The sequence below is a fragment of the Passer montanus genome, unplaced genomic scaffold (genome assembly GCF_014805655.1).
Source record: "Passer montanus isolate IOZ18808 unplaced genomic scaffold, ASM1480565v1 scaffold41, whole genome shotgun sequence".
Taxonomy (NCBI): domain Eukaryota; kingdom Metazoa; phylum Chordata; class Aves; order Passeriformes; family Passeridae; genus Passer; species Passer montanus.
The window spans coordinates 2162468-2186320 of NW_024368930.1; the positions used below are offsets into that span (position 1 = coordinate 2162468).

Consider the following 23853-nt stretch of genomic DNA (forward strand, 5'->3'; position numbering starts at 1 on the left):
GCCCTGGCACAGCTGCCCAGGGCAGGTTTGTGTGGGATTTCAGGATGAATTTCCCATCCAAAAGGATTCCCAGCCCTGGCACAGCTGCCCAGGGCAGGTTTGGGTGGGATTTCAGGATGAATTTCCCATCCAAAAGGATTCCCAGCCCTGGCACAGCTGCCCAGGGCAGGTTTGTGTGGGATTTCAGGACCACTCAGAGAGGGGACACTGAGCTGCCAGCAGCCCTGCAGGGCAGGCTTGGGAGGCATTCCAGGATGAATTTCCCATCCAAAAGGATTCCCAGCCCTGGCACAGCTGCCCGGGGCACAGGTGGAGCCCCCAGCCCTGCAAGGCTCAGGGGAAGGGGAGGTAGAATTTGGGGACAGGGGTCAGCTCTGCTGGCTTTGCATTCAGTGCTCCTCAAGGGCTTTTCCAACCTGAAGGATTGGAAATGATTGATGGATAATCAGGATTGTATGATCCTGTGGTCCAGGGCACGATCCTAAAGACAATTTTAAGGTCCCTTCCAAACCATTCCATGATTCTTTGATCCTCTCTAAACCCTCTTCTGTCTGAGGGCAGAAGAAATTCTTAAAAACTCTAAAATTGCTGTTAGTGCTTCTCAAGGGCTGCCTGCTCCTCATCCTTGCCTGGGAAGGGAAAACAGGAGGTGCAGAAACCCTGAAAACCCTTCCCACACTGCAAATTACAACATGAGGCACCCTCAGAAGGGAATAAAAAGGCACTTTCCCTCAAATTCTCCTTATTCCCAGGTGTCAGCACAATGTCTGAGGGCAGAAGAAATTCTTAAAAATTCACTCTAAAATTCCTGTTATCCCAAAGTGCTTCCCAAGGGCTGCCTGCTCCTCATCCTTGCCTGGGAAGGGAAAACAGGAGGTGCAGAAACCCTGAAAACCCTTCCCACACTGCAAATTACAACATGAGGCACCCTCAGAAGGGAATAAAAAGGCACTTTCCCTCAAATTCTCCTTATTCCCAGGTGTCAGCACAAACTCCCAGGTTACTCCTCCCTTACTCCAGCCCTCAGGGAGGTTGTGCTTCATTTACCTTCAGTTCCTTGCAGAACTGGGACTCCTGGGGTGTTGCCTTGCTTGCTTTGGGTTTGAGGAGCCTCCTGCACTGGACAAGGTTCTCCAGTTCTTTTTTTAAAACTAACAAAAAGAACAGAAAATGAGGGATTTCACCAGCATGAAGAGCTGTCCAAAGGGCTGCAGTTGTCTCATTTAGGGCACAAGGAAAATAAAAGAGAATGTGGGTCTGCAATACATTTATCTAGGAGTATTGAGTTCCTGGTGGGAGGTAGAGCTCCTGAAGGAGGCATTGCCTCAGGGAAAAAATGTGATCACATCCCTGAAAGTGCAGGATAATGCAGAGGTCGAGAGTGTGGTAATGCTGCAGCCATAAACCTGACAATCCCTAGGCTGAGCACTGGGATCAGCCACGGAAATAACACCCTGAAAAGCCACTTTTTGTGTAGGAAATTCTGGGTTCTTTTAAAAATAAAAGAATAAAGATCCTCTGTGGAACAGTAAGAGATCAGTAAGAATTCTTGTCAGCTGGGACAGAGGGCACAGCCTGGGCTCTGGGCTCCTCTGGCATCTCCCAGCCAGTGCTGGGCAGCTCCTGCAGCTCCTGCAGGCTGTGCCTGCAGCTGGCAGAAGCTGCTTCCCAGGATTTGGGTGCATGTCCTCCCTCTGTGCCCTGCTGGGACTGCCCTGGCACAGCAGGAACCCACGGAGGGAAGAGCCCAGGCAATCCCACCTGGCTGCCCTGCTGAACCCACTGAGCTCACAGGTCATGGGGCTGTTCCAGGGAGAGCTGGAAATCCATCCTACAAAATCCATCCTACAAAATCCATCCTACAAAATCCATCCTACAAAATCCATCCTACAAAAACCATCCTACAAAATCCATCCTACAAAATCCATCTCACAAAATCCATCCTACAAAAACCATCCTACAAAATCCATCTTCCATCTCAACAGCCTTGTTCTGCCCCTCCTGTTGATTTCACTGGTGCTGGAGTCCTTTTCAGAGAAGGAAACTCCATCTTCCATCTCAACAACCTTGTTCTGCCCCTCCTGTTGATTTCACTGGTGCTGGAGTCCTTTTCAGAGAAGGAAACCAGTTTGTTTCCAGAAAGTTCTTGAACTGCAGGAAGTTTCTCCTGCTGCACTCCCAGAGTCCCTCCCAGCCATCACTGTGATGGAGCACTTGTACCCCTTAACTTTTGTATTTTATGACAAACTCTATTTACCATGGCCAGTACATTTTTTTTACATTTCTAAACCACCTGGACACACTTCAATATTCCTTTTCTTTTTTTAATTCCTCACAGTAGCATGGCAGGTTAAGCATCTCCATGGCAACACTTCACCTCAATGTTCTGAACCTTTAACTCTCTTTACAAACTACAGAGGGGCAGTGAAAACCTGTTCCAAATGACTGCACAGTGCCTGAAAATCTGCCTGTGAATGTAGAATTTTACATTTTACATTTACATACCATCAACTTCAGCACTGAGGCCCTTCATGGACGCTGGAACAGAAGAGGGGAAAATCATGATGATGACATTTATAATGATAATATCATTTATACAGTGAGAAGCACAGAAGGTGAAGGACTTATTTTTTTATTTGTTGATTATTTTCCCCCCTTCCCTCCTCTCACCATCAGGAACAGCCTCAAACTCTGTCAGCTCCTGAGGAAAGGTGGCCAGCTCGGGCTGGTGCAGGAGGATCTGTTCCACCAGAGCGTGCAGAAGGGTGAACGTCCTGTCCCTGCCCCTCAGCAGAGAGAGCTGCAACAGAGCAGGGCAAAAACACCCTCAGCTATCAGCCCTCAAAAAGAAAGAAAACACGAAAAAGGAACAGCAGAGATGCTGATAGAACCCAGGAGTCACTGTGATATTTTCTGGAAAAATCCCTTCGCCAGGATTTCTCTCCTGGGAAGCTGAGAGAAATCTCTCCTCTTTCCTCAGAGAAAAAGGAAAACAATATTATCTGATGTGCTTCTGCTGTGTTTTGCTGCTTTAAAATGTGGTTTGGAGATTGTTTACCCACAGGTGAATTGTTTTTACTTATTGACCAATCACTGCCAGGCTGTGTCGAGGCTGTGGAGCAGAGAATCACGAGTTTTGATTGTTATCCTTTAGCTTTCTGTCTGTATCTTTTCTCTATTCTTTACTATAGTTTTAGTATAATATTTTATAATACCATATAATATATATAATATATAATATAATATAATATAATATAATATAATTTTTCTAAGAACATGGAGTCAGATTCCTTCCTTTCCTCACCATCATGTGGGGACCACACTCAGGTATGTTTGGCAAGAATAGAAAACAACAGAATCCAAGCTCTGCTTTTCATGCTGCTGCTTCACACACGTTCCTGGCTCACACCTGCTGTCTAAGCAGGGCCTGCAGCTCACACAGTTCCTCATGCCAAGGGATTTTAATACCAGGGCAGGCAGCATTTTGATATTCTGGCTCGTTAGAGGCACATGCAGCAGCACAGAGCCAGAGCTGCTGCCTGCATGGGGAGCACAGCTTGTGATCCCAGGCACGAGAGGATTCAGTGCTCAGAGCAGTTCATTCTCCTCTAACCCAGGGCAGGTGGTAAAATCTGAGCTCCTCATTAGGAGTTATTGCCTCTCTCTGCACTGAAAAGAATTAAATTTATTATTTTATGGCATTAATGTGCTAACAATATTAGGATACTAATGCTAGCAAACCTTAGAACAGGATGACTTTAATCAGAAGAAGATATTCACTCACTTTGGCCAGAGATGACAGTCGGAATCCTTTGGCCACCTCTTTCCCAGCTTTTTCATTCAGGTGGTTCCCCATGGCTAAGATGTACTCCAAGACAGCAACAAACTTGGGGCTGGACTGCAGCTGCTTGCTGGCTTGGATGTTCTGGATGATCAGCTGGAACACACAGACCTTTGTCACCACAATATTGTCTGAAAATACCTTGGCCAGGATTTTTCTCCTGAGAAGCTGAGAAAAATTCTCAGAAAATAAATGTAAACAATGACTATTTGTTTGGATATGAGGTCTGGAGGTTGTTTACCAACAGGTGATCTTTGATTGTTCCATGTGAATTGTTTTTGCTTAATGACCAATCACAGCCAGCTGTGTTGGATTCTCTGAGTCTGTCATGGGTTTTTATTATTCATTCCTTTTTTCCTTTCCTCTCCTCACCTTCTGATGTATTCCTTTCTCTCTATACTTTAGTATAGCAATATAATATAATATAATTATAATATAATATAATTATAATATAATATAATATAATGTAATGTAATGTAATGTAATGTAATGTAATGTAATGTAATGTAATGTAATGTAATGTAATGTAATGTAATGTAATGTAATATAACAATCAGCCTTCTGAGAACATGGAGTCAGATTCATCTTTTCCCTTGTCCTGGGACCCATATAATATAATATAATATAACAATCAGCCTTCTGAGAACATGGAGTCAGATTCATCTTTTCCCTTGTCCTGGGACCCACAACCACATCGACAGACCTTCCTCAGACAGACTGAAAATGGGGATAAACCCGTGGTGTCTGTGCCCTCTCTGCCACCCCTCTCTGTCCCCACCTGAAGCCCCTCCCTGTCCCAATCCTGTCACCCTGTTCCTTTGAGTTCTTCTAAGCCTTCTGATGTTGATATTCTTGTAACAAACTTTCTCACAGACTTTATATAAATAATTGGTTTGCATTCTTTTCTGGAAGAGGAGAAATCTGATGGGCTCTTGGTTTGTGCAGTGCCATTGGAGAGGTGGCACTGCCACCCTCCAATCACTGTCACCTTTGGAAATCTACAAATGTTGGAGTCAGAACTAGACTTCCCTCTTTTTCACCTTATTAAACCCATTGGCCACGTCTTTCTGTTTCGTGCCCTGGAGTGCCAAAATCCCTCAGGGATTTTCAGCAGGGCCAAACTCCCCCAGACAAAGCTGTGCTGGCACAGCCACCCCAAAAGGAGTCACATCCTTTGTGGCTGCCAAAACAACTGCAGCTCCTGTGCACAAAAAGGCTTTTGCTGTTTGGGTGCCCAAATTCCAGGGATCAGGGGAAGCAGGGTCTGGAGCTCCATCCTTCACCTCCCTCCCTTCATTTACACCAGCTCAATGCTCTTATCAAAATTCTTAGCACAGTTTCCCCACAAGGAAGAATAATAATTTCCTGTACTCAAACTCAGTATAATTCAGTTTTCCCAGGGAAGCCACCTCCCTTCTAGGCCTATAGGCACAGGAGGGGATTTTGTTTTCAGTTTAAAAATCTGTATTTTTTTAGTACCACACCTCTTTTCACCAACACAGAAATTTAAAAACAGGGAGAGGATGAAGCACATGGGTGCACTGAAAGCTGTTGTTAAAGCATTTATAGCCCAGCTCAGGGCCAGAGTGTGCTGAAAGCCAAAATTGACATTGTCCCTTAGGATTTTAGGTGTATATTTTGTGGTTTAAAATACGTGCTAGCATGTATAAGAACACACTTAGACACTAATTAGCTCTTCAGTGAACATTAAATATCCATCAAAGCAAACAGTGCGTGGAATAATTTACAAATATTCAATATTTGGCTTTAGTGGAGGACAGCAGAGGTGCAGCTGCACCAGGCAGGGTCAGGAATGTCTGAATCTCCCCTGTGCTTCCCATCTGCTCCTCTTCTGAGCTTCCCTCTCTGCTACTGTGCTTTTAATCACAGCCAGGCAAAGGATAACTCACAGAACTTTCACATTTTATTTTCATTCCCGCGCAGAACGAGGGCAAAACCTCTGAAGCATTTTTGTGGTGTGGAAATGCTTGTTTTGCATCAAAGCATGGACAAAACCTGGCAGGTAAGGCAGGGTCCAGTCACGAGAGTGGCACTTGTTTGTTTGCATCCCCCCAGCCTTAGTCACCCTGGGAAAAGGCAGAGAAGACTTGAGCCCTGGCTCCCAAAAATTCCAGTCCAGAGCTGTCATCCTTAGGGGGAACAGCTCCTTCAGTCTTCAGGAAATAATAAATTTCTTGGAGATTTGTCAAATAAACTTCCTCCTTGCCTTAGACTGTTTCTTTCAGAGGCCAGAACCTCCCCACAAAGGGAATTGAATTTTAATGGTGAAATTCACTTCTGTCTCATCCAAAGGAGGAATGTTTAATATCTCCAGTAAAATTTTGAAGATCTTTTCCTGTTCTTTTCTCTCTCTCTTGTGGAAGTCTGTTCTGCTGCCACACCCATTACCCTGAACCTTGGTGGAATAAGGACAATATCAATCACACAAGTGGGGGAAAAAAAAAACAAAAACAAACAACAAAATAATCCTCCCAAACTACACAGCCTTGAAATCTGTGATTTGGGCCTCTGTTATCAAGCTGTCAGGATGACAGGCACAGCAGGAGGGCTCCAGTACTCACGGGCTCCAGGTCTCTGATGCTCTCGGGGAGCTCACGGACGCTGAGCAGCAGATCCAGCCTCTGGCCCAGCTGGGGGATTTTACACATCTGCACAGAATGGAGCAGAACAGGAATAAAAAACTCACATTTATACCAAAACATGCATATTCCTTTCATTATTGACTGAGCAATTCAGCTGTTTGCCTAATTTCTGTGCTCATTTATTCATTTTGCTCTTGCCCTTGACCCTGTGGATACACTCTGGGACATGCCTGCAGATTCCCTGTATGCTGCTGGGCAGACATGATTGAAATCAAGTGCAGTCGTTTCTTGTGAGCAAAAATGGTTAAAAATCTATAATTTTATAGATTATGGCTTCTAGATTTTGGGAATCTAGATTTAGATCAGGATAAATGCTCTGTAGGAAGAGGAGGGAGTGTGACTTGGAGACACAAAGGGATCCATTGTTCTCTTTTTGTCATCTACCTGGCCCAAGTCTTCATCAGAACAATCCTTTCATTCTGACTCTGGGTGAGACTGTAAATCTGAGTTCTAAACAACAGCTTCTTGCAGTGGTTTTAGCTTGGAGAATGTCCTAAAAATAGGATGTGGTGTCTTTTAGCATTGAAACTCCTCACCTCTAACATAAACTGGTCAACCACGTGCAGCTCTGAGCAAGGCCCCTTGAAGGACAGGTACCTTTCTGCATCTTTGGGTGTGGGCAAATATCTGTAAAGAGAAAATTAAAATTAGGGCTCCTCTTCATTCTGATAAAATAATTCTGCCATTCCTTGCCCTGGAATTTCCTGCATTTTGTGTGGTTTGTGTGGTTCATATTTACTGCTTATCCTTTGGAGGCATTTGAACCAACTGGGAGATGGGAAGCAAGAGTGATCTGCAGACACCTCTGGATATGTGGAGATGATTCCATGTAGATAAGGCTTGAAAACAGCCAGAATGTCCACCTGCAGACATTCAGGGGATTTAGAATGACAGAATATTTTAGAAAAGCTGAAACCATGAGGCAGAGGAGCTCAGGCCCTGATTTCCAAAGAGGCTGGATCCTTTCTTATCTCAGAAAGAATCACAGAATATCCTGGGCTGGAAGGAACCCACAAGGATCATCTTTGTAATCACAGAATATCCTGGGCTGGAAGGAACCCACAAGAATCATCTTTGTTATCTCATAATCACAGAATATCCTGGGCTGGAAGGAACCCACAAGAATAATTTCTGTTATCACAGAATCACAGAATATCCTGGGGTGGAAGGGACCACAAGGATCATCCTGTCCCTCCTGGCTCAGACACCCCACAACCCCAGCCTGGGAGGGTTTCTCTTCTTTATCTTGATTTTTACAGATTTTTTTACTTGCTGAAACAGTGACAGCACAAAACACAGACCCACATCCTCCTCCCAAGGCCGCAGAATATCCTCCAGGGCCACAGATTTTCAGAAGATTGATGTTTTCAAACATGCCTCCACTTGGAAAAACAAACACAGCAGCACAGCTGCCTTCCTTTGGAGATCTTGCTGCCTGTCTGAGCCACACTGGGGGAATTCACAGCATTTCTTCAGAAAAGCTGAATCCGTGTCACAGCTCACATGTGAGCAGAGTAAAGAAGCTGAAATAAGTATTCAGGTCTGCTCTCTTTACTTTCTCTTAAAACAAACTTCTAAATTTGCAGCAAGAGTGATTAAACATTCATGGGCAGAGCTATGCATTTCCAGTAAAAGTCAGGGAATTGACTCAAACATGGAAAAAAGCAAATATTTTAGCACGTTAAGCACAGGACAAGCACTAAGACTTATTTTGCTGTTGTCAATAATTAATATGACATTTCAATTGTAAAATTGCTGGGGTTTGAATTAACTCTGGATTGTAGCAGATGAAAATGTAATCCTTTCAGCCCACTTTACCATTAAGAAAAAAAATGAATTTTCATTTAAAAATAAGTTAGCTGTTGGCAAATGAAAGGGTGTTTACTCATCATTAAAAATAGTTTGAGCTTTTAAGCAAATTCATAGAACGTATTTCAAAAGGTGACAGCAAACATCTTCATTTAATCAAGAGTCTGATACCCCATAAAATTCTTTAGCTGCATTATGCATAGAAAATGGAAATAACAGATTATCTGGAAGGTTTAAAGCTTAAAGCATTAAACAATGGGAGCCATGAGAAAGGAGGCACAAAACCACGTGAATGCATTCCATAAATATCTCTGTACATGAATGCAGCTCTAATGGAATTTGCACAATGAAAAAGATTCCTATTCCTCTGAAAAAAAAATTAAGTTTAGAGAGGCATGGAGTGCTTTGCTGGTAAGACATGAGGATAAAGAATCATCCAGAGATGGAGAGGTTTCTGTATCAAATTTATTCTGGAATTTCCCAATGATATCCCACCACTTCCACTGGATGCATGAGCAGGACACTCTGCCTTGAAAATGGAATTTTGGCTTTGACTTTAAGTATTTTTCACTCTCCAATAGCAGAATTTTGACATCTTTAAGTAATTTTCTCTCTCCTGATGCCTTGGGTTTTAGCTTTTATTTTTTTCAGGTTCTGTGCTGCTTTAGTGTGTGGGTCTGGGTCCACATCAGGGGATGGTGAGCTCTGCACAAAGCAGGGACACAAAACAATTCCTGCTCTGGTCAGTGACGAGTTTTTATTATTCATTCTTGTTAAGCCTTCTGATGTATCCTTTCTCTATAGTTTAGTATAGTTTTAGTATAGCATTAATGTAATTAATATAATATAATATAATATAATATAATATAATATAATATGATAATAAATCAGCCTTCTGAGAACATGGAGTCAGATTTATCTCTTCCCTCGTCCTGGGACCCTCACAAACACCACTCAAGCCTTCATTTTGAGATGAATTTCGACTGTTTCAGTTACACTCAAAACTCTTGGGGTGGAAACAAAAATTCAGTTTCCTCTCAGTGCAAGATTTGCACATGGATTCATCGATTTTGGCAGTAAATAACAATCCCAGGGACAGAATCCTTGAAGCCAGATAGCACGGCTAGAATCCTTGAAATTATACAGCACAGAGCAATACAACAATCAATACCCCTTACACATTCCACTGCTGGGAATATTCCCTCAGCATTATTGCCATCAAAGAAAGACTTCAAGGAAAAAAAATATGATATTTCAAGCTTCATTGCCATCATTATTATTATTATTGTCTGATGGCAAAGAGCCCAGAGGCCATAAATCAGTGGTGCCACAGCAATTTCAGCAGCACGGAGATCCTGGACTGAGGCTGCAGTGCCAGGACTGAATCCTGAGTGTGAGAATTCACTTGTGGGGAATTTTGGAAGGAATTTGAGAAGGGATTTTTGAGTTGAGTTTTGATGATTTTTCAGTTTATTTTTCTTATTTTCTACGCAGGTAGGAAGGGTGAGTTCAGCTCACATCGTTACAGCATGGTTCAGAAGGTCACTAGACCCTTAGTTACATGACTTTTTGAGCAGTTATTGACTAATAAAACACAGCAATTCCCCCCAAAATTACCTTCTCAGCGCTGTAATCTGCTCATCTGTGAGCCCACCACTCTCCTCGTGGATGATGAAGAGTTTGTCCTTCAGCTCACTCGGTTTTATACGGAAACTTTTAAGAAAAATGTCTGGAGAAAAAGGATTCTGGGTTACTTGGAAGGAAATGCTCAAGGGAAGGGAAACCACCAAAGTATCTCATCTATGCTTAGCAGAATTAAAAAAGAATATAAAATATATAAAATATTTAGCAGCTGCTTCCATAAGGCAAAATCTCAGTCTTCATATTTTCTTTAAATTTACAGAGCAGTCATCAAGGAAAAACAAATCTGAGGATGATTTTCTTGTCTCTTCCTGATACCTGCTCCCTGTGTGGCAGGAATTTCATTTTTCAACAAGAATCCATTAGAGAACTTTGCTTTTATTTGTATTTTCTCCCATACTGGCCTTGAATTTAGTGTGGAGATCTCTCAGAACTCTCATTTTCCTCTGGTGTTCCACTCAAAATCTCTCTCAGAATTTGGAACCTACTGGCATTTTGGAGCTTCATCTTTTTATTCATTAATTTAAGAACTGTGGTTTGCAGCACTTGCAGGAAGATTAATCAGAATTCTCAGGATCAAATTAACTTTTGATCTGCGTAATGCCCATTATAATAAGGATATACCAAAGCTCTCACTGATGAGGACAAGACACCTCTGTATGGGATTCAAGGCAACCCCACAGCAGGAGAAATGACAAGGAGGACTCCATCGATATCAGACGGCTAATTAATTACTTTATTATACTATATTATTCTGTATTATATAACACTACATCTAAACTGAGTCTACACAAGAACTCAACCAGAACTCGTGGCTGTGTCCTGACCAACAGGACACAGCTTGCAGAGGTTGGTCAAAGAAACAAAACCCCATCACTCTGGGTAAACAATCTCCATATCCCATTCTACTTCTGCACAAACACAGGCACAGCAAATGAAATAAAAATTGTTTTTTCCTTTCTCTGAAGCTCCTCACTGCAATTCCCAGAAAATATCCCTGGGAAGCTGAGCCTTGCTTTTCCCTGTGGAGGGCAATGCAGCCACAGCTCTGCTGCAGCAGGTCACTAAGCAGCAGCTGTACTCACAGGTAGTGGTGGTCTCTGGTGTGCAGGGAGAAGGTGCTGCAGGCACTGTCCCTGCCCTCCCCCAGGCTCACAGCTGCCAGGGGAATTGTGGCTGCAGGGCTCCTGCCCCCCAGCCCCAGGCAGTACAAGGCCAGTTCTCCTTCCCGCAGCTCTGCCAGGCACCTGGGGGACAAGGGATGGACACACAGCTCATTCCTCACTGATGGCTTCTACACAGCCTGGCCCTTGCTTATGGGATTCAAGGCAGCCCCACAGCAGGAGAAATGACAAGGAGGACTCCATCGATATCAGACGGCTAATTAATTACTTTATTATACTATATTATTCTGTATTATATAACACTACATCTAAACTGAGTCTACACAAGAACTCAACCAGAACTCGTGGCTGTGTCCTGACCAACAGGACACAGCTTGCAGAGGTTGGTCAAAGAAACAAAACCCCATCACTCTGGGTAAACAATCTCCATATCCCATTCTACTTCTGAACAAACACAGGCACAGCAAGTGAAATAAAAATTGTTTTTTCTTTCTCTGAAGCTCCTCACTGCAATTCCCAGAAAATATCCCTGGGAAGCTGAGCCTTGCTTTTCCCTGTGGAGGGCAATGCAGCCACAGCTCTGCTGCAGCAGGTCACTAAGCAGCAGCTGTACTCACAGGTAGTGGTGGTCTCTGGTGTGCAGGGAGAAGGTGCTGCAGGCACTGTCCCTGCCCTCCCCCAGGCTCACAGCTGCCAGGGGAATTGTGGCTGCAGGGCTCCTGCCCCCCAGCCCCAGGCAGTACAAGGCCAGTTCTCCTTCCCGCAGCTCTGCCAGGCACCTGGGGGACAAGGGATGGACACACAGCTCATTCCTCACTGATGGCTTCTTACACAGCCTGGCCCTTGCTAAAGCACCCACAATGTCAATAAACCTCCCCATTGTTACAGCATCCTCCATGGAACAGTCAAAAATATCAATAGCAGAGAATAAACTCTTTGAGTTCTTATTTGAGAGATTCTTGTTTTCATCTGACACCTAAATAAAGTGTGACATAAAATCTGAGCAGCCTGCCATGCCCAGTGAGAGCTAAAATTAAATCTGATCATCAATTCAAAATCACCCAAGTCCTGCTAATTTTTCAGCCATGCTCTGTCCCTCCCTCTCCATTTGCTCCTCCTGTTTATTTGGGGTAGTGGATCTTTGGGACTCTGAGCTTCTAAAGGACTCCACCTGTGGATTCCAGCAGTGCATAAGGCTCCAGAGTTTCTGTGTCTTCCAGGTTTCACTCCACCGAGCTATAAACAAATCCCCAAATTTAGTTCCCCACCATCCAGCCCAATATCCCTCTCCTGGAGCTCCTGTTACTCCGTGGCAACCCATCCTGGACCCATCATTCCCAGGAGTCACTAGGCAGGAAAGGGTTAAAGTATTCTGCTCTTGAGGGCTTCCAGCAGATCTGACTGTGCCAAAATTTGGGGAAAAGCTCTTTAAATTATAATTAACCCTGGAAGAAATGGCCTGAGCATGCAGAGCTTCCCCTGCAGCAGAGTCCTGTGCTTTGGCCTCTCCTCTGGAATTCTGCCCTGCTCTTTATAACAAGGGGTTGGGCTTTGCTGTGGGTTTATTCTTATTTAACATTTTGCCTGCTCCTTTTTCTGGAGGGTTTCTGCCTTTCTTTTTCATTCTGGCACTTCTACAAAACTCTCCCTTCACTCTCTCTTCAAGGTGTGGCTGGTTGATTAAAGCGTTCTGCGAAGAATTTAAGTAAGTTTAGCTGCTCCAGAACAAATTAAACATAAAATAAAAATTGCATCAATTCCCATACAAGCAGTCAAAGTGATAAGAGTTGTTTAATGGGGCTGGCAGTGCTATTGATCTCTGCTTTCTTCCAGCAGGGACTTATGGTTTAATCGGATCTCCAGATGCTGCCACCATCACTTACTTTGCCAGGAAAAAAAAAAAAAAAAAAAAAAAGGAGGAAAAGAGAGGATTAATATCGAGAAGAACACAACAAGGGCTTTGCTTCACCAGATAAACAGAAATCAATTTGTGTTTGTTCACAAACCTGTTCAGTGTTGCAAGGTAACAAATCCTGGACACACTTGAGGATAGTGTTTACAGCACATACAGTGGCAGCCCTTTAAAACCAATTAAAATCATTTTCTGTGAAGTGTGAAGTCTTTTGAGATAATTACCCTGCGCAGATAATTACAATGTGATTTTTTTTTTCATTAGCTAGACAGAAATTTTTTTTCTTTAAGAAATTTCCAGGTGTTTTAGGAGCTGTCTCAGGTTTGTTGGCAGAATGGGGAGTCCAGTGCAGATAATTACAATGTGAATTTTTTTCATTAGCTAGACAGAAGTTCTTTCCTCTCTATTTCTTTCCTTTGATGGTTTAAGAAATTTCCAGGTGTTTTAGGAGCTGTCTCAGGTTTGTTGGCAGAATGGGGAGCAAACCATGGAAGAAAACCACTGGGTTACTGAAAATGGAAGGAAAAAGTCATGAGAGAAACAAAGTCCCAGCATCAAATTGGTTCTGAGCACCATCACCATTAGAGATTTGTGCTGCCAATGCTCCCAGCAGGCTCCAGGTCACAACTTTGGTTTTTTGGGTGCCCTGACAGCTGATTGCTGTGCTTCCATCTCGTGCAGACTGGGCATCTACCTTTACACTTTAAAAACCAACTAAATAATAAAGTTATTACCAGCACATTCAAATCTAAACGCATCTATCAGAAGTTTTAACAAAATCCAGAGCTCATACTTCACCCATTCAGAGGAGGTTAAGGTGTTCTGCTGCAGGTCCAGCAGCCCTTCGTGGATCACATCACATCCTGCAGCTCTCCCAGGGCAGGACTCTGCTGGTCTCTTGCAAGAATTGCTCTGAATAACTCTGCTCAGCAGGTAGATTATCTAGATAATAAGTGGCAGCAGAGAGAAAACTATTTTCCACATAAATTCCCTTGAATAAGACATCAATAGTTGGATTTTACAAGTACAGAGCCACAGTCAAATGGGTAAAAGAAATCCACATAAAAAAACTCAGGTCTTTCTATGATGCAAAACTCCTTAACTGCAATTTGGTTTTATTCCCACAATCCTAAACCTGTCAGTCTAAGGAAGATATAATTTTACTCTGAAGGGGTTACTGTAAACCAGAACTTTTTAATTCATGTACAAAGCAGTCCAGCACAAAGTTTCTGTTCAGCTCAGTTCAAGCCCAAGCAGCACTTGATTGATTCAGCTGAAATTCTCAGACAAAGCTCAAAGATGAACCACTGGCTCTTTTCTCAGCATGAGGACAATCCTAATTCATCCTTAAAATGGGGCACTTTATGAAATATCTTATAGAGGGAACAAAAAGTGCTTGGAAAGCTCCAATTAGGATTCAGCAGTGCGCATCACCAGCTTTGTTTGCTTGTTTTAACATCCAGAGCAGCTCCAGCCATGCTGTGGCTGCAGAGCTGCCCCACTCTCCCATCTCACCTCGAGCTGCCTTTACAGCTCCTCTGAACTGTGCCAAAATCTGAGGCCAGACTCCACCCCGAGCTCACACTGCCTTTGTTCCATGTCCCAGCAGAACAAATCCATCCCTCCTCCCCTGCCTGTAGGACTCAAACAACCCCCATGGCAGGGGGAAATGATGAGGAGGACTCCATTGATATCAGAAGGCTAATTAATTACTTTATTGGATTATAATAAAGAATTCTTATAGAATTTTATTATGGTATTATAGCACTATAATAGTATTATATTATATTATATATAATGCAATATAATGTAATATAATGTGATATAATGTAATACAATATTATATTACATTATATTATATTAATTATAGATATTATGTTATGTCATGTCATGTTATATTATATTAATTATAGATATATTATATTATATTAATTATAGATATATTATATTATATTAATTATAGATATATTATATTATATTAATTATAGATATATTATATTATATTAATTATAGATATATTATATTATATTATATTATAATAGATTAGATTATATTGTATTACGTTATATTATATTAATATATTATTCTATATTATCTTACACTACATCTAAACTGGATCTGCACAAGCACTCAGGTCCCGTGCTCAGAACCTTGTGGCTGTCTCCTGACCCATAGGACACAGCTTGCAGAGATTGGGTCAAAGAAACAAAACCCATCACTCTGGGTAAACAACCTCCATATTCCATTCTACTTTGGCACAAACAATGAGATAAAAATTGGTTTTTTCTTTCTCTGAGGTTCCTTGCTGTGATTCCCAGAAAATACCCCTGGGAAGCTGAGCCTTGCTTTTCCCTGTGGAGGGAAATGCAGCCACAGCTGCCTGCACCTGCTGGAGCCTCCATCCCGGCTGGGATTCACTGCAGTGCCTTCCCAGCTCACCTTCCTTTTGTCATCCAGGGACACCGCCTCCAGCTCGTAGTGCTGCCTCCCGTGGAACAGGATGCTGAAACGCCTCCTCTCCGAGTCCTCGCAGCCTTTCACTTGGGAGAAGGGGAACTGCTTCCTGATTGTGCCCTTCTCGATGTTGAAAATGGTCCTGGTGCTGAAATCAAGCTGCAAGAGAAAGTTCTGCAGCACTCCAGGCAAGTGATGTTAAAAAAAACCAACTAAATCTTTGTAGAAAGGCAAAGGCAGAATCCCAATTTTGCCACGTGAAGGTGTTTAGATAAAAGAGCAGAATAAATATAATTTATAATTACATCCCACCATCAAGAATGTCACATTTGTTTTAGTGACAAAATGCCCAATATTTGTGTTAGTGACAAAACCCCCCCCAGATATTCCTTGTAAGCTGTGTTTCCACACGTCTCTTTTGATGAATATCCATCAATTTATCACTCTGGAATGTAATTTCTTTTTAAATTCTCCTTGTCTCACAAAACCCAGTGCAGAAACTTCCCCTTCAGCAAAAGCTAACAGCAGAACCACTCATCCAGTTCCTCACTCCTTCGCTCTCTGAAATGCAGGGGGTCAGAAAAGCAGTTCTAAGTTAGAAGTTAAAACTTGCTCAGACCACACCACCAAATGCCCACACTGTGGCCTTTTCCTCGGTCCTGTTTATAGCAGGAAACCTCCAAAGCAGAACCTTTCTCAAGATTATCTCTGACTTTTGAAGGCTGCTGGTAATTAGGGAACTGAAATTAAGCTAATCCAGCTTCCCAGACTGGTAACTTCCACATCTACTACACGTCTCTCCATTTTTCCTCTTTATGTCTAAAGAAATAACCTTTTCATTCCAAAAAAATGGTGGATAATGCTGGAAAAGTTATATTTTGTACAGTTAAGATGTAGTAAATAAAATCCACCCTGTCGTATGCATTATTTGGGTTGTTCCTTATCAAATGTTGTCCAAACTGAAAAAAGTTTTAGTGAAATCCAGGAAAAAAACATGAAACCTTAGTCCCTGACTTCATGAAACAGGAAATCACCATCAGGTGATGTTGACAGAAGCTGGCTTTATTATATTTTATACACTGCACCAAAAGTGAGAATTGTTAAGGGTACCTGCAGGATCCGTTTCTGCCACCGGTAGTGTTTGTATTTGTAGATAATGAAGTTAAATTGGGAGCCAGTTAACAAATCCTGGGCATCCTGGAAAGCAGAACAGACATCAGGAACACATCCCACGCTGGGATAACCTTGGGCCACCCAAACCCTGCTGTGCTCAGGTGAAATCTCTCTCTGTGAGCAGAAACAACACAGGAGCCCTGCAGGAGAATTCTGCGTGGAGACAGATGGAAAAATCCTCCTGGTTTTTGTTAATCACCTTAATGAAGGTGGGGAGAGAGATTATCCCCAAGGGCAGGGACAGGACACAGGGAATGACTCCACATTGACAGAGAGGGAGTTTGGATTGACTATGAGGAAGAAATTCTTTACCCTGAGGGTGGTGAGGCCCTGGAGAAGAGGAGCCTTGCAGGAGCTGCAGGGAAGATGGAGAGAGGGGATTTACAGGGGATGGAGGGACAGCACACAGGGAATGGGATTTACAGGAGGGACAGCACACAGGGAATGGCTTCACACTGAAATTGAGGAGGGTTAGATGGGATATTGGGATGAAATTCTTCCTTGTGAGGGTGGGCAGGCCCTGGCACAGGTGCCCAGAGCAGCTGGGGCTGCCCCTGGAAATGTTCCAGGCCAGGCTGGCCAGGGCTTGGGACAGTGGGAGGTGCAGGGAGGTGGCACAGGATGAGCTTCAAGGTCCCTTCCAACCCAAACCAGTCTGTGATTCTGCAGTTCTGGGATTCTGCCCCACATTTATCAATGCAGGACTCGTTGCTACCCTTGGAATAACACCCCTTGTGTGGGTTTGAGCTCCCCAACCCAGGCAATGCCAGCCTTTCCATGGAGCAGCATCACACAGGGCACGGGCAGCACCAGCCAGTGTTGGGCTGGCAATTGGGCTCTTTGTGATTCCCAGACCAGGATTGTATCCTGGAGAGCAACCAGACACCCTCTCAGCTCAGCAGGGCTCTCCAGAACATCTGAGCTTGTTACCAAACTCATCAAAGGAGCAGCCTCACCTTCCCAGCATACACCTCCTTCTGTGCCAGATGCAGAGCTCCTTCAATGCTCACTTCTTTATTCTTCACCATGTTCATGATTTTGAGGATTTTTTCCTGGCTTAACTAGGCGGGGGAAAAAAAAAACAAACAAAAGGCCAATCAAATGTTTTTAGAGACTGGTTTTTCATCTGGCTGTGGAGCACAGAGTGCTCGTGACACAGCCATGGTAGCTGCCATATAATTACAATTTCACTCATATTTTATCTTCTACTGACAACCTGCCCAGCAAATAGAATCTCCCTTTGAAACCTGGTCAAAGTCCACAAGATATCAAATATACAGGGGCTTTTACAACTTCAGAAGATGTGTTGGTAATATCTGGAGATAGAACTGCCAGGGGGAAACCCTTTTGAGCTAGAAACCCTGGCAAGAAGTGAAAACATCAATTTTGCATGGCAGGCTGTCTCATCCTGAGTGTAAAGCCCTGCACACAGGACAACATGAAAGAAAAATCAGGAGCATTTGAAATGTTCAGGATGAAGAGGGGGCAAACTGCTGTTGGTACAGGGAGGTGCAGCTGCCACGGGGACTCAGTGACGCAGGAAAAGCCAGAGTTCCACTTCCCCTTTTTCTCTGCCCAAAACAGCAGCTTGAGCTGCCAGTGAACTCCCCCAGGAATTTCTGTCACTGCTGAGTGCAGCAGGTGTGGCTGTGATGGCAAACAGGAGCCAAGCCAAGAAGAAAGGAGAGGGGAGGCTCGGGGGGCACAGGAGTGCAGCTGTGACACCACTGGCAAGGCAGTGCCAGGGTTTTGGGGGGGAAAAACAACCTTTGAGACAGACCCCGTGTGACAGCCACTCCCCAGCAGGGATGGGAGCTTGGAAGAGCCTGGAGGTTTTACCAGCACAGCTCAGGAACTTGGAAATTTTTATCCAGACTCCAAGATCCAAGGGGTTCCCTGTGCCCTGAGAGCAGCTGCACCACCTGGAGAGATTCCAGGGGCTTCCAAATGTTCTTCTCAAAGTCTCCAGTGGACACCCGGGTGCAGATCCCAGAACAGGATGTGCAGGAGGGTTGGGAAGGGTCCAGGAGGGTTGGGAAGGGACAGGAGGGTTGGGAAAGGGGCAGGGAACGGGTCAGGAGGGTTGGGAAGGGGATCAGGAGGGTGGAAAAGGGTCCAGGAGGGTTGGGAAGGGGTTCAGGAGGGTGGAAAAGGGTCCAGGAGGGTTGAAAATGGTCCAGGAGGGTTGGGAAGGAGCCTCCCCTGCAGCTGGAGCTGTTGAGGACCTGCCCTGCTTGTTCTACCCCCCAAACAGAGCAGCTCCTCTGCTGAGCAGGGCAGCACGAGCTCCTCTTGGAGCCACACAGCATCACTGAGGCAGGAAAACCCCTCCAGACCATGGTGCCCAGCCTGTGATGGATCCCCAGCACGGCCAGTCCTTCCTTGGCCACCCCAGCCCCATAAAAGCCACCAGCCCCAGAGGTGCAGCAAACAGGAAGGTTGGGAAAGGTTCAGGGAGGACAGGGAAGGGACAGGGAAGGGGTCAGGAGGGTTGAGAAGGGGCAGAAGGGTGGGAAAGGGTCTAGGAGGGTTGAAAATGGTCCAGGAGGGTTGGGAAGGAGCCTCCCCTGCAGCTGGAGCTGTTGAGGACCTGCCCTGCTTGTTCTACCCCCCAAACAGAGCAGCTCCTCTGCTGAGCACCCAGCAGGGCAGCACGAGCTCCTCTTGGAGCCACACAGCATCACTGAGGCAGGAAAACCCCTCCAGACCATGGTGCCCAGCCTGTGATGGATCCCCAGCACGGCCAGTCCTTCCTTGGCCACCCCAGCCCCATAAAAGCCACCAGCCCCAGAGGTGCAGCAAACCCCCAGATCCCCCTTTTCCCACACCACACTGTGCCCCACACTCCATTTCACCAAATTTCTGCCATCTCAGCCACTCCCTGGGACACACACACACTCTGCACGCCTTTACAGCCCCCAGAGGAAACCCAGAGCAGGAGAAATATTCCGGTTTTAAAGGCCTGGAGTTTCCAGTGCTAATGTAAAGGTAATTTATGGCCCAGCTCCAGCTGCACACAGAAATGGGAGCGGTGGGGAAGGAGGGAGAGCTGCCTGGTCGTCCATTCTCAGCAGGTCCCACAGTGACCTCGCTGCTGGGATTTGAAATGGCCACATTTCACACCTCACGTGCACTGGGTGGGACGAGATCTGGACGAGTGTTGTATTTGTGGGGTGCCCAGGTGAAGGGAGGAATGATGAACTTGACTCCGCATTCTCAGAAGGCTAATTGATTATTTTATGACACTATATTATATTAAAGAATATTAAACTATACTAAAGAATACAGAAAGGATACAGACAGAAGGCTTAAAAAGATAATAATGAAAACTGGTGACTCTCTCCAGAGTCCTGACACAGCTTGGCACTGATTGGCCAATAAATCAAAATAATTCACATGAAACCAATGAAACAATCACCTGTGGGTAAACAATCTCCAAACACATTCCAAAGCAGCAAAACACAGGAGAAGCAATCAGATAATTATTGTTTTCCTTTTTCTCTGAGGCTTCTCAGCTTCCCAGGGGGAAAATCCTGGACAAAGGGATTTTTCCATAAAATATGACTGTGACAGACAAGACCATTCCCCACTGGACAGGCTCTGTGTGAGCAAACAGGAATGTGGCCCTATTTGAACTGGAAAATAGAGTTACCTTCAGGAAAAGCTGTGCCAGCCCCAAACTGCAGGAGCCTGTGGAACTCAGGACGTGTTTTTGCCTCTTTGCCCTTTTGGAGAAAGGGTCAAAGAATTTTTGCAGCACAATGACAATTTTAATTTTTTTTTTTTCAAATTTAATGTTTTAAGATATTTTCTTTTAAAAATAAATTGCAGAAAGGAAGATATTCAACTCAATTCTTCTTCCTTACCTTCACCAAAGTCTCTTCTACACTCAAATGGATTTCTGCCCAAGACGTGAGAGCAACAAGAAACATTTCTTAATTTGCTTAATAATGGATGAGGGAAAAAATGTTAACAAAAGAGAAACAAATCATTCTGTGTATTTAAATCCAGGAAGGTTTGTTAGGGAGTCAGACTCCTGACAGGGAATCCATCCCCAAGGAGCACAAAAGACTCTGCTTGGGGCAGGTTATTTTTAACAGCACCTTGTTATTTTACACCTCTCTTAACTCTCTGCACATCTGGAAGCAGGAGTGAAACATTTCCACAGCTAAGAGATGTAAAAAAAGCATTTTTCAGCTCATGAGAACTGTCAGAATTATTTGTCAGAAGTCTGCCTGGCTCGCTTTTAGGTTGTTGACAATCACATTTCATGGTATTTTTACTTGCAAATAAGACTTCTGTACCAGACCCTGACCTTTATCTTTTTGTGTCTCTGGGGCTTTTCTCTCAGCATGACATAATTTTTATCATGTGTTTGTTTTGGTTACATTTTTCTTAAAAAAGAAACTAAATTTGTCATATTATCCACCAAAATGCCACTAAGCCAGTCTGTGTTATATTGCCTAATAAAATGTGACTGGAGCAACCAAACTGAATGTTTCACACGAGACTGAATAACAAAACTTAGGAAAAAAAATAAATTCTTCTATTACAAAGCAGGCACATTAAGGAAATACACAAGATTGTGTTAATAATCACTCACCTGCCAGGTTACAGCAGCTTGTTTAAAACAGATTAAATTGTCATCACCCTCCCCAAATTCAGCAGAGCCACACAAGGGCTTTGAAAGAATTCACAATTGAAGGAAGAGCCTGGGGCTCCAGACTTTCTCTGGAAGGAGAGCTGAGGTTTTTCTGCTTTTGGCCTGGAATAAAATGTGTTTAGTGGGGAGAGAGGAGATTTCTGCCCTGCTCTGGGGCAGCTGCCAGCAGTGCCCTGCACATGGCCCCTCCCAGGCCTTCCTGCCTCTCCCATTTCCCTAAAAGGACCCACTAGAGGGTTTGCAGGGAGTCTGGATGCCGTAGAACATCACTGAGAAAACCCCAGGAATGCCAGGAGCCCGTGAAGGAAAAGGGTTGAAGCCACATCACCCAGGAGGTTCTGAGCTGGGCAGGGGTCAGAGCCCAGGACACCCCGGCCAGGGGGCCAGAGACACTTGGGATTTCAATCCTAACCCTTGGAGCAAATGACCAACCTTGTGTGAAGAATCACAAGTCACAGAAGTTTAAATAGAGAGATGATGAATTAATCACAGGGTGAAGAGTGGAGTTTTGGGGATTTTACTACAGGGGTCTGGGAGGCAAGATGGAGGGATGTGGGTGTTGTCCTGCTCTTCTTCATAGCCTCCATCTTCTGGGTGATGGTGGCACATTTGATTGGTTTAGAGCAGAAGTAGACAGTCTAACATAGGTGACAGGTATTGGAAAATAACGATAAATGAAGTACAGGTAGTTCACAGTATAAAATGCAGACACCAGCCCAGGGACAGGCAGTGTGCCCTTGACAGACCTGATGGACAGAGCTCTGCGGGTCAGAAAAAGAGTGTTTTAGACAAGAGACAATAAACAACCTTGTGAACCAGAGCTGAAGAATCCCAACTCTTTATTAAACCATTGGGTTGGGAAAAAGAGACTCTCGGGGTCATCCTGACAGCAGGATGAGAGGCAGAGGGAACACCCAGCAGCTGGGGCACTGCCAGGGGTAAAACACCAAACCTCTGGCTGCTCTCTCTGACTCTCAGCCTGCAGTTCACTGCCCCAGAGGGTCACAGCATGGCTCTGGCTCCTGGGCTTCCCCAGGGACAATCCCCCCAGTGCCACCTGAGAGCCCTTCCTGCACTGCCTGCAGAGGAACTGGAGCCAGCCGTGGCTTTGGCTCAGCTTGTTCTTATTCCTCTCTTCCCACAGCACCAGGCAATCCCCTGCAGAAATGCTCCTGGGATGTGTGCACGTGCACCCACGGGGCACAGAGCAGGAAATGTGGCTCCCATCCCACAGAGGTGTCACACACACTGGTGACAGGGTCAGACATCATCCCAAGCACACCTGGGGGGAGATCACAGCTCACCCAGCCCCACAGCAGTGTCACACACACTGGTGTGACAGGGTCAGACGTCATCCCAGGTACACCTGGGGGGAAATCACAGCTCACCCAGCCCCACAGCAGTGTCACACACACTGGTGTGACAGGGTCAGACATCACCCCAGGCACACCTGGGGGGAAATCAGAGCTCACCCAGCCCCACAGCAGTGTCACACACACTGGTGACAGGGTCAGACATCATCCCAGGCACACCTGGGGGGAATTCAGAGCTCACCCAGCCCTGTTTTATCCTCTCTGGGGACACAGAGCAGGAAATGTGGCTCCCACCCCACAGAAATGTCACACACACTGGTGTGACAGGGTCAGACATCATCCCAGACACACCTGGGGGAGATCACAGCTCACCCACCCTGCTCTATCATCTCCTGAGATAACAAAGCCCAGTCATGCAGAAATCCTGCTCCCTGCACCAAAGAGGAGAGGTTTTCATTCAGCTCTAGCCAAGCTTTTCATTGTTAAGCATTCCTTACTCTTGTCCTGATGAAACATTGAACATCCTCACTGCTCCCTGCAGCTCCTGGGAGGGCAGGATGCAGAGGGAAGGGGCTGGGAGGGCTTGCTCCAAATCCTCTGCCCTCCAGCAGCAGCTTCTGGCTCCAAGGAAAAGCATCAGGTCAGGGCTAATTGATGCTTTACAGAGAATTCATTAATTTTGAGGCATAAATCTGACTGAGGCTGGCTCTGCCTGCATGCTGAATGTGCCATTTTCAAGACAACAGACACAATCTGGATTGCCTTAAAGCTCCAGCCTGGTGTTATCAACTTCCCTCTCCTAATTTATTCACTTTCACCAGGTTTGAACTCGGCCCAAAAGGTGCTGAGTGCTCCCAAACATTTCCAGTGGTTTTCTCCTAGGACTGGGGTATCTGAAAGGCCTTCAGTTTCAATTTACAGGAAACCCCAAACCAGCTGACTGATGTGGTATTTTATGTGGCAATACCACCTCTTGCAGCCTAGAGACAGACCAATATTATTTGTCAAACAGAGCTGCTATTCATCATTTAAATTATCCATCTGTAATAATGTTTTGCATTATTTTTGCAGATCCATATCTGGCTGAATAGTATCTGTCAACATTTATTCAAAGAAGAAGGGATTCATCAAACGGGAGCTTGATTTCCTTGAAAATATTGGAAATTCTGCCACTTCCAGGAGGAGATGGAGGAACCCAAAGACATTTTATTGTAATTTATTTCTTACTGGTATAAAGGTATGGAGTGATTGATTGCAACA

At 44.6% G+C, this 23853-nt stretch overlaps 1 protein-coding gene across 1 annotated transcript in view; it reads right to left on the minus strand.

Moving 5' to 3' along the window:
* Positions 1-23853, minus strand: part of LOC120506979 (formin-F-like) — a 31004-nt gene that overhangs the window by 2358 nt on the left and 4793 nt on the right. Inside the window, exons 2-14 of the mRNA XM_039719118.1 lie at positions 17574-17678; positions 16555-16641; positions 15430-15603; positions 13784-13932; positions 11696-11857; positions 11146-11201; positions 9931-10042; positions 7041-7131; positions 6424-6510; positions 3785-3937; positions 2671-2800; positions 2506-2538; positions 1048-1151 (exon numbers count right to left, since the gene is read on the minus strand). Coding sequence (XP_039575052.1) covers positions 1048-1151; positions 2506-2538; positions 2671-2800; positions 3785-3937; positions 6424-6510; positions 7041-7131; positions 9931-10042; positions 11146-11201; positions 11696-11857; positions 13784-13932; positions 15430-15603; positions 16555-16641; positions 17574-17678 — 1443 coding nt within the window. The remainder of the gene's footprint in view (positions 1-1047; positions 1152-2505; positions 2539-2670; positions 2801-3784; positions 3938-6423; positions 6511-7040; positions 7132-9930; positions 10043-11145; positions 11202-11695; positions 11858-13783; positions 13933-15429; positions 15604-16554; positions 16642-17573; positions 17679-23853) is intronic.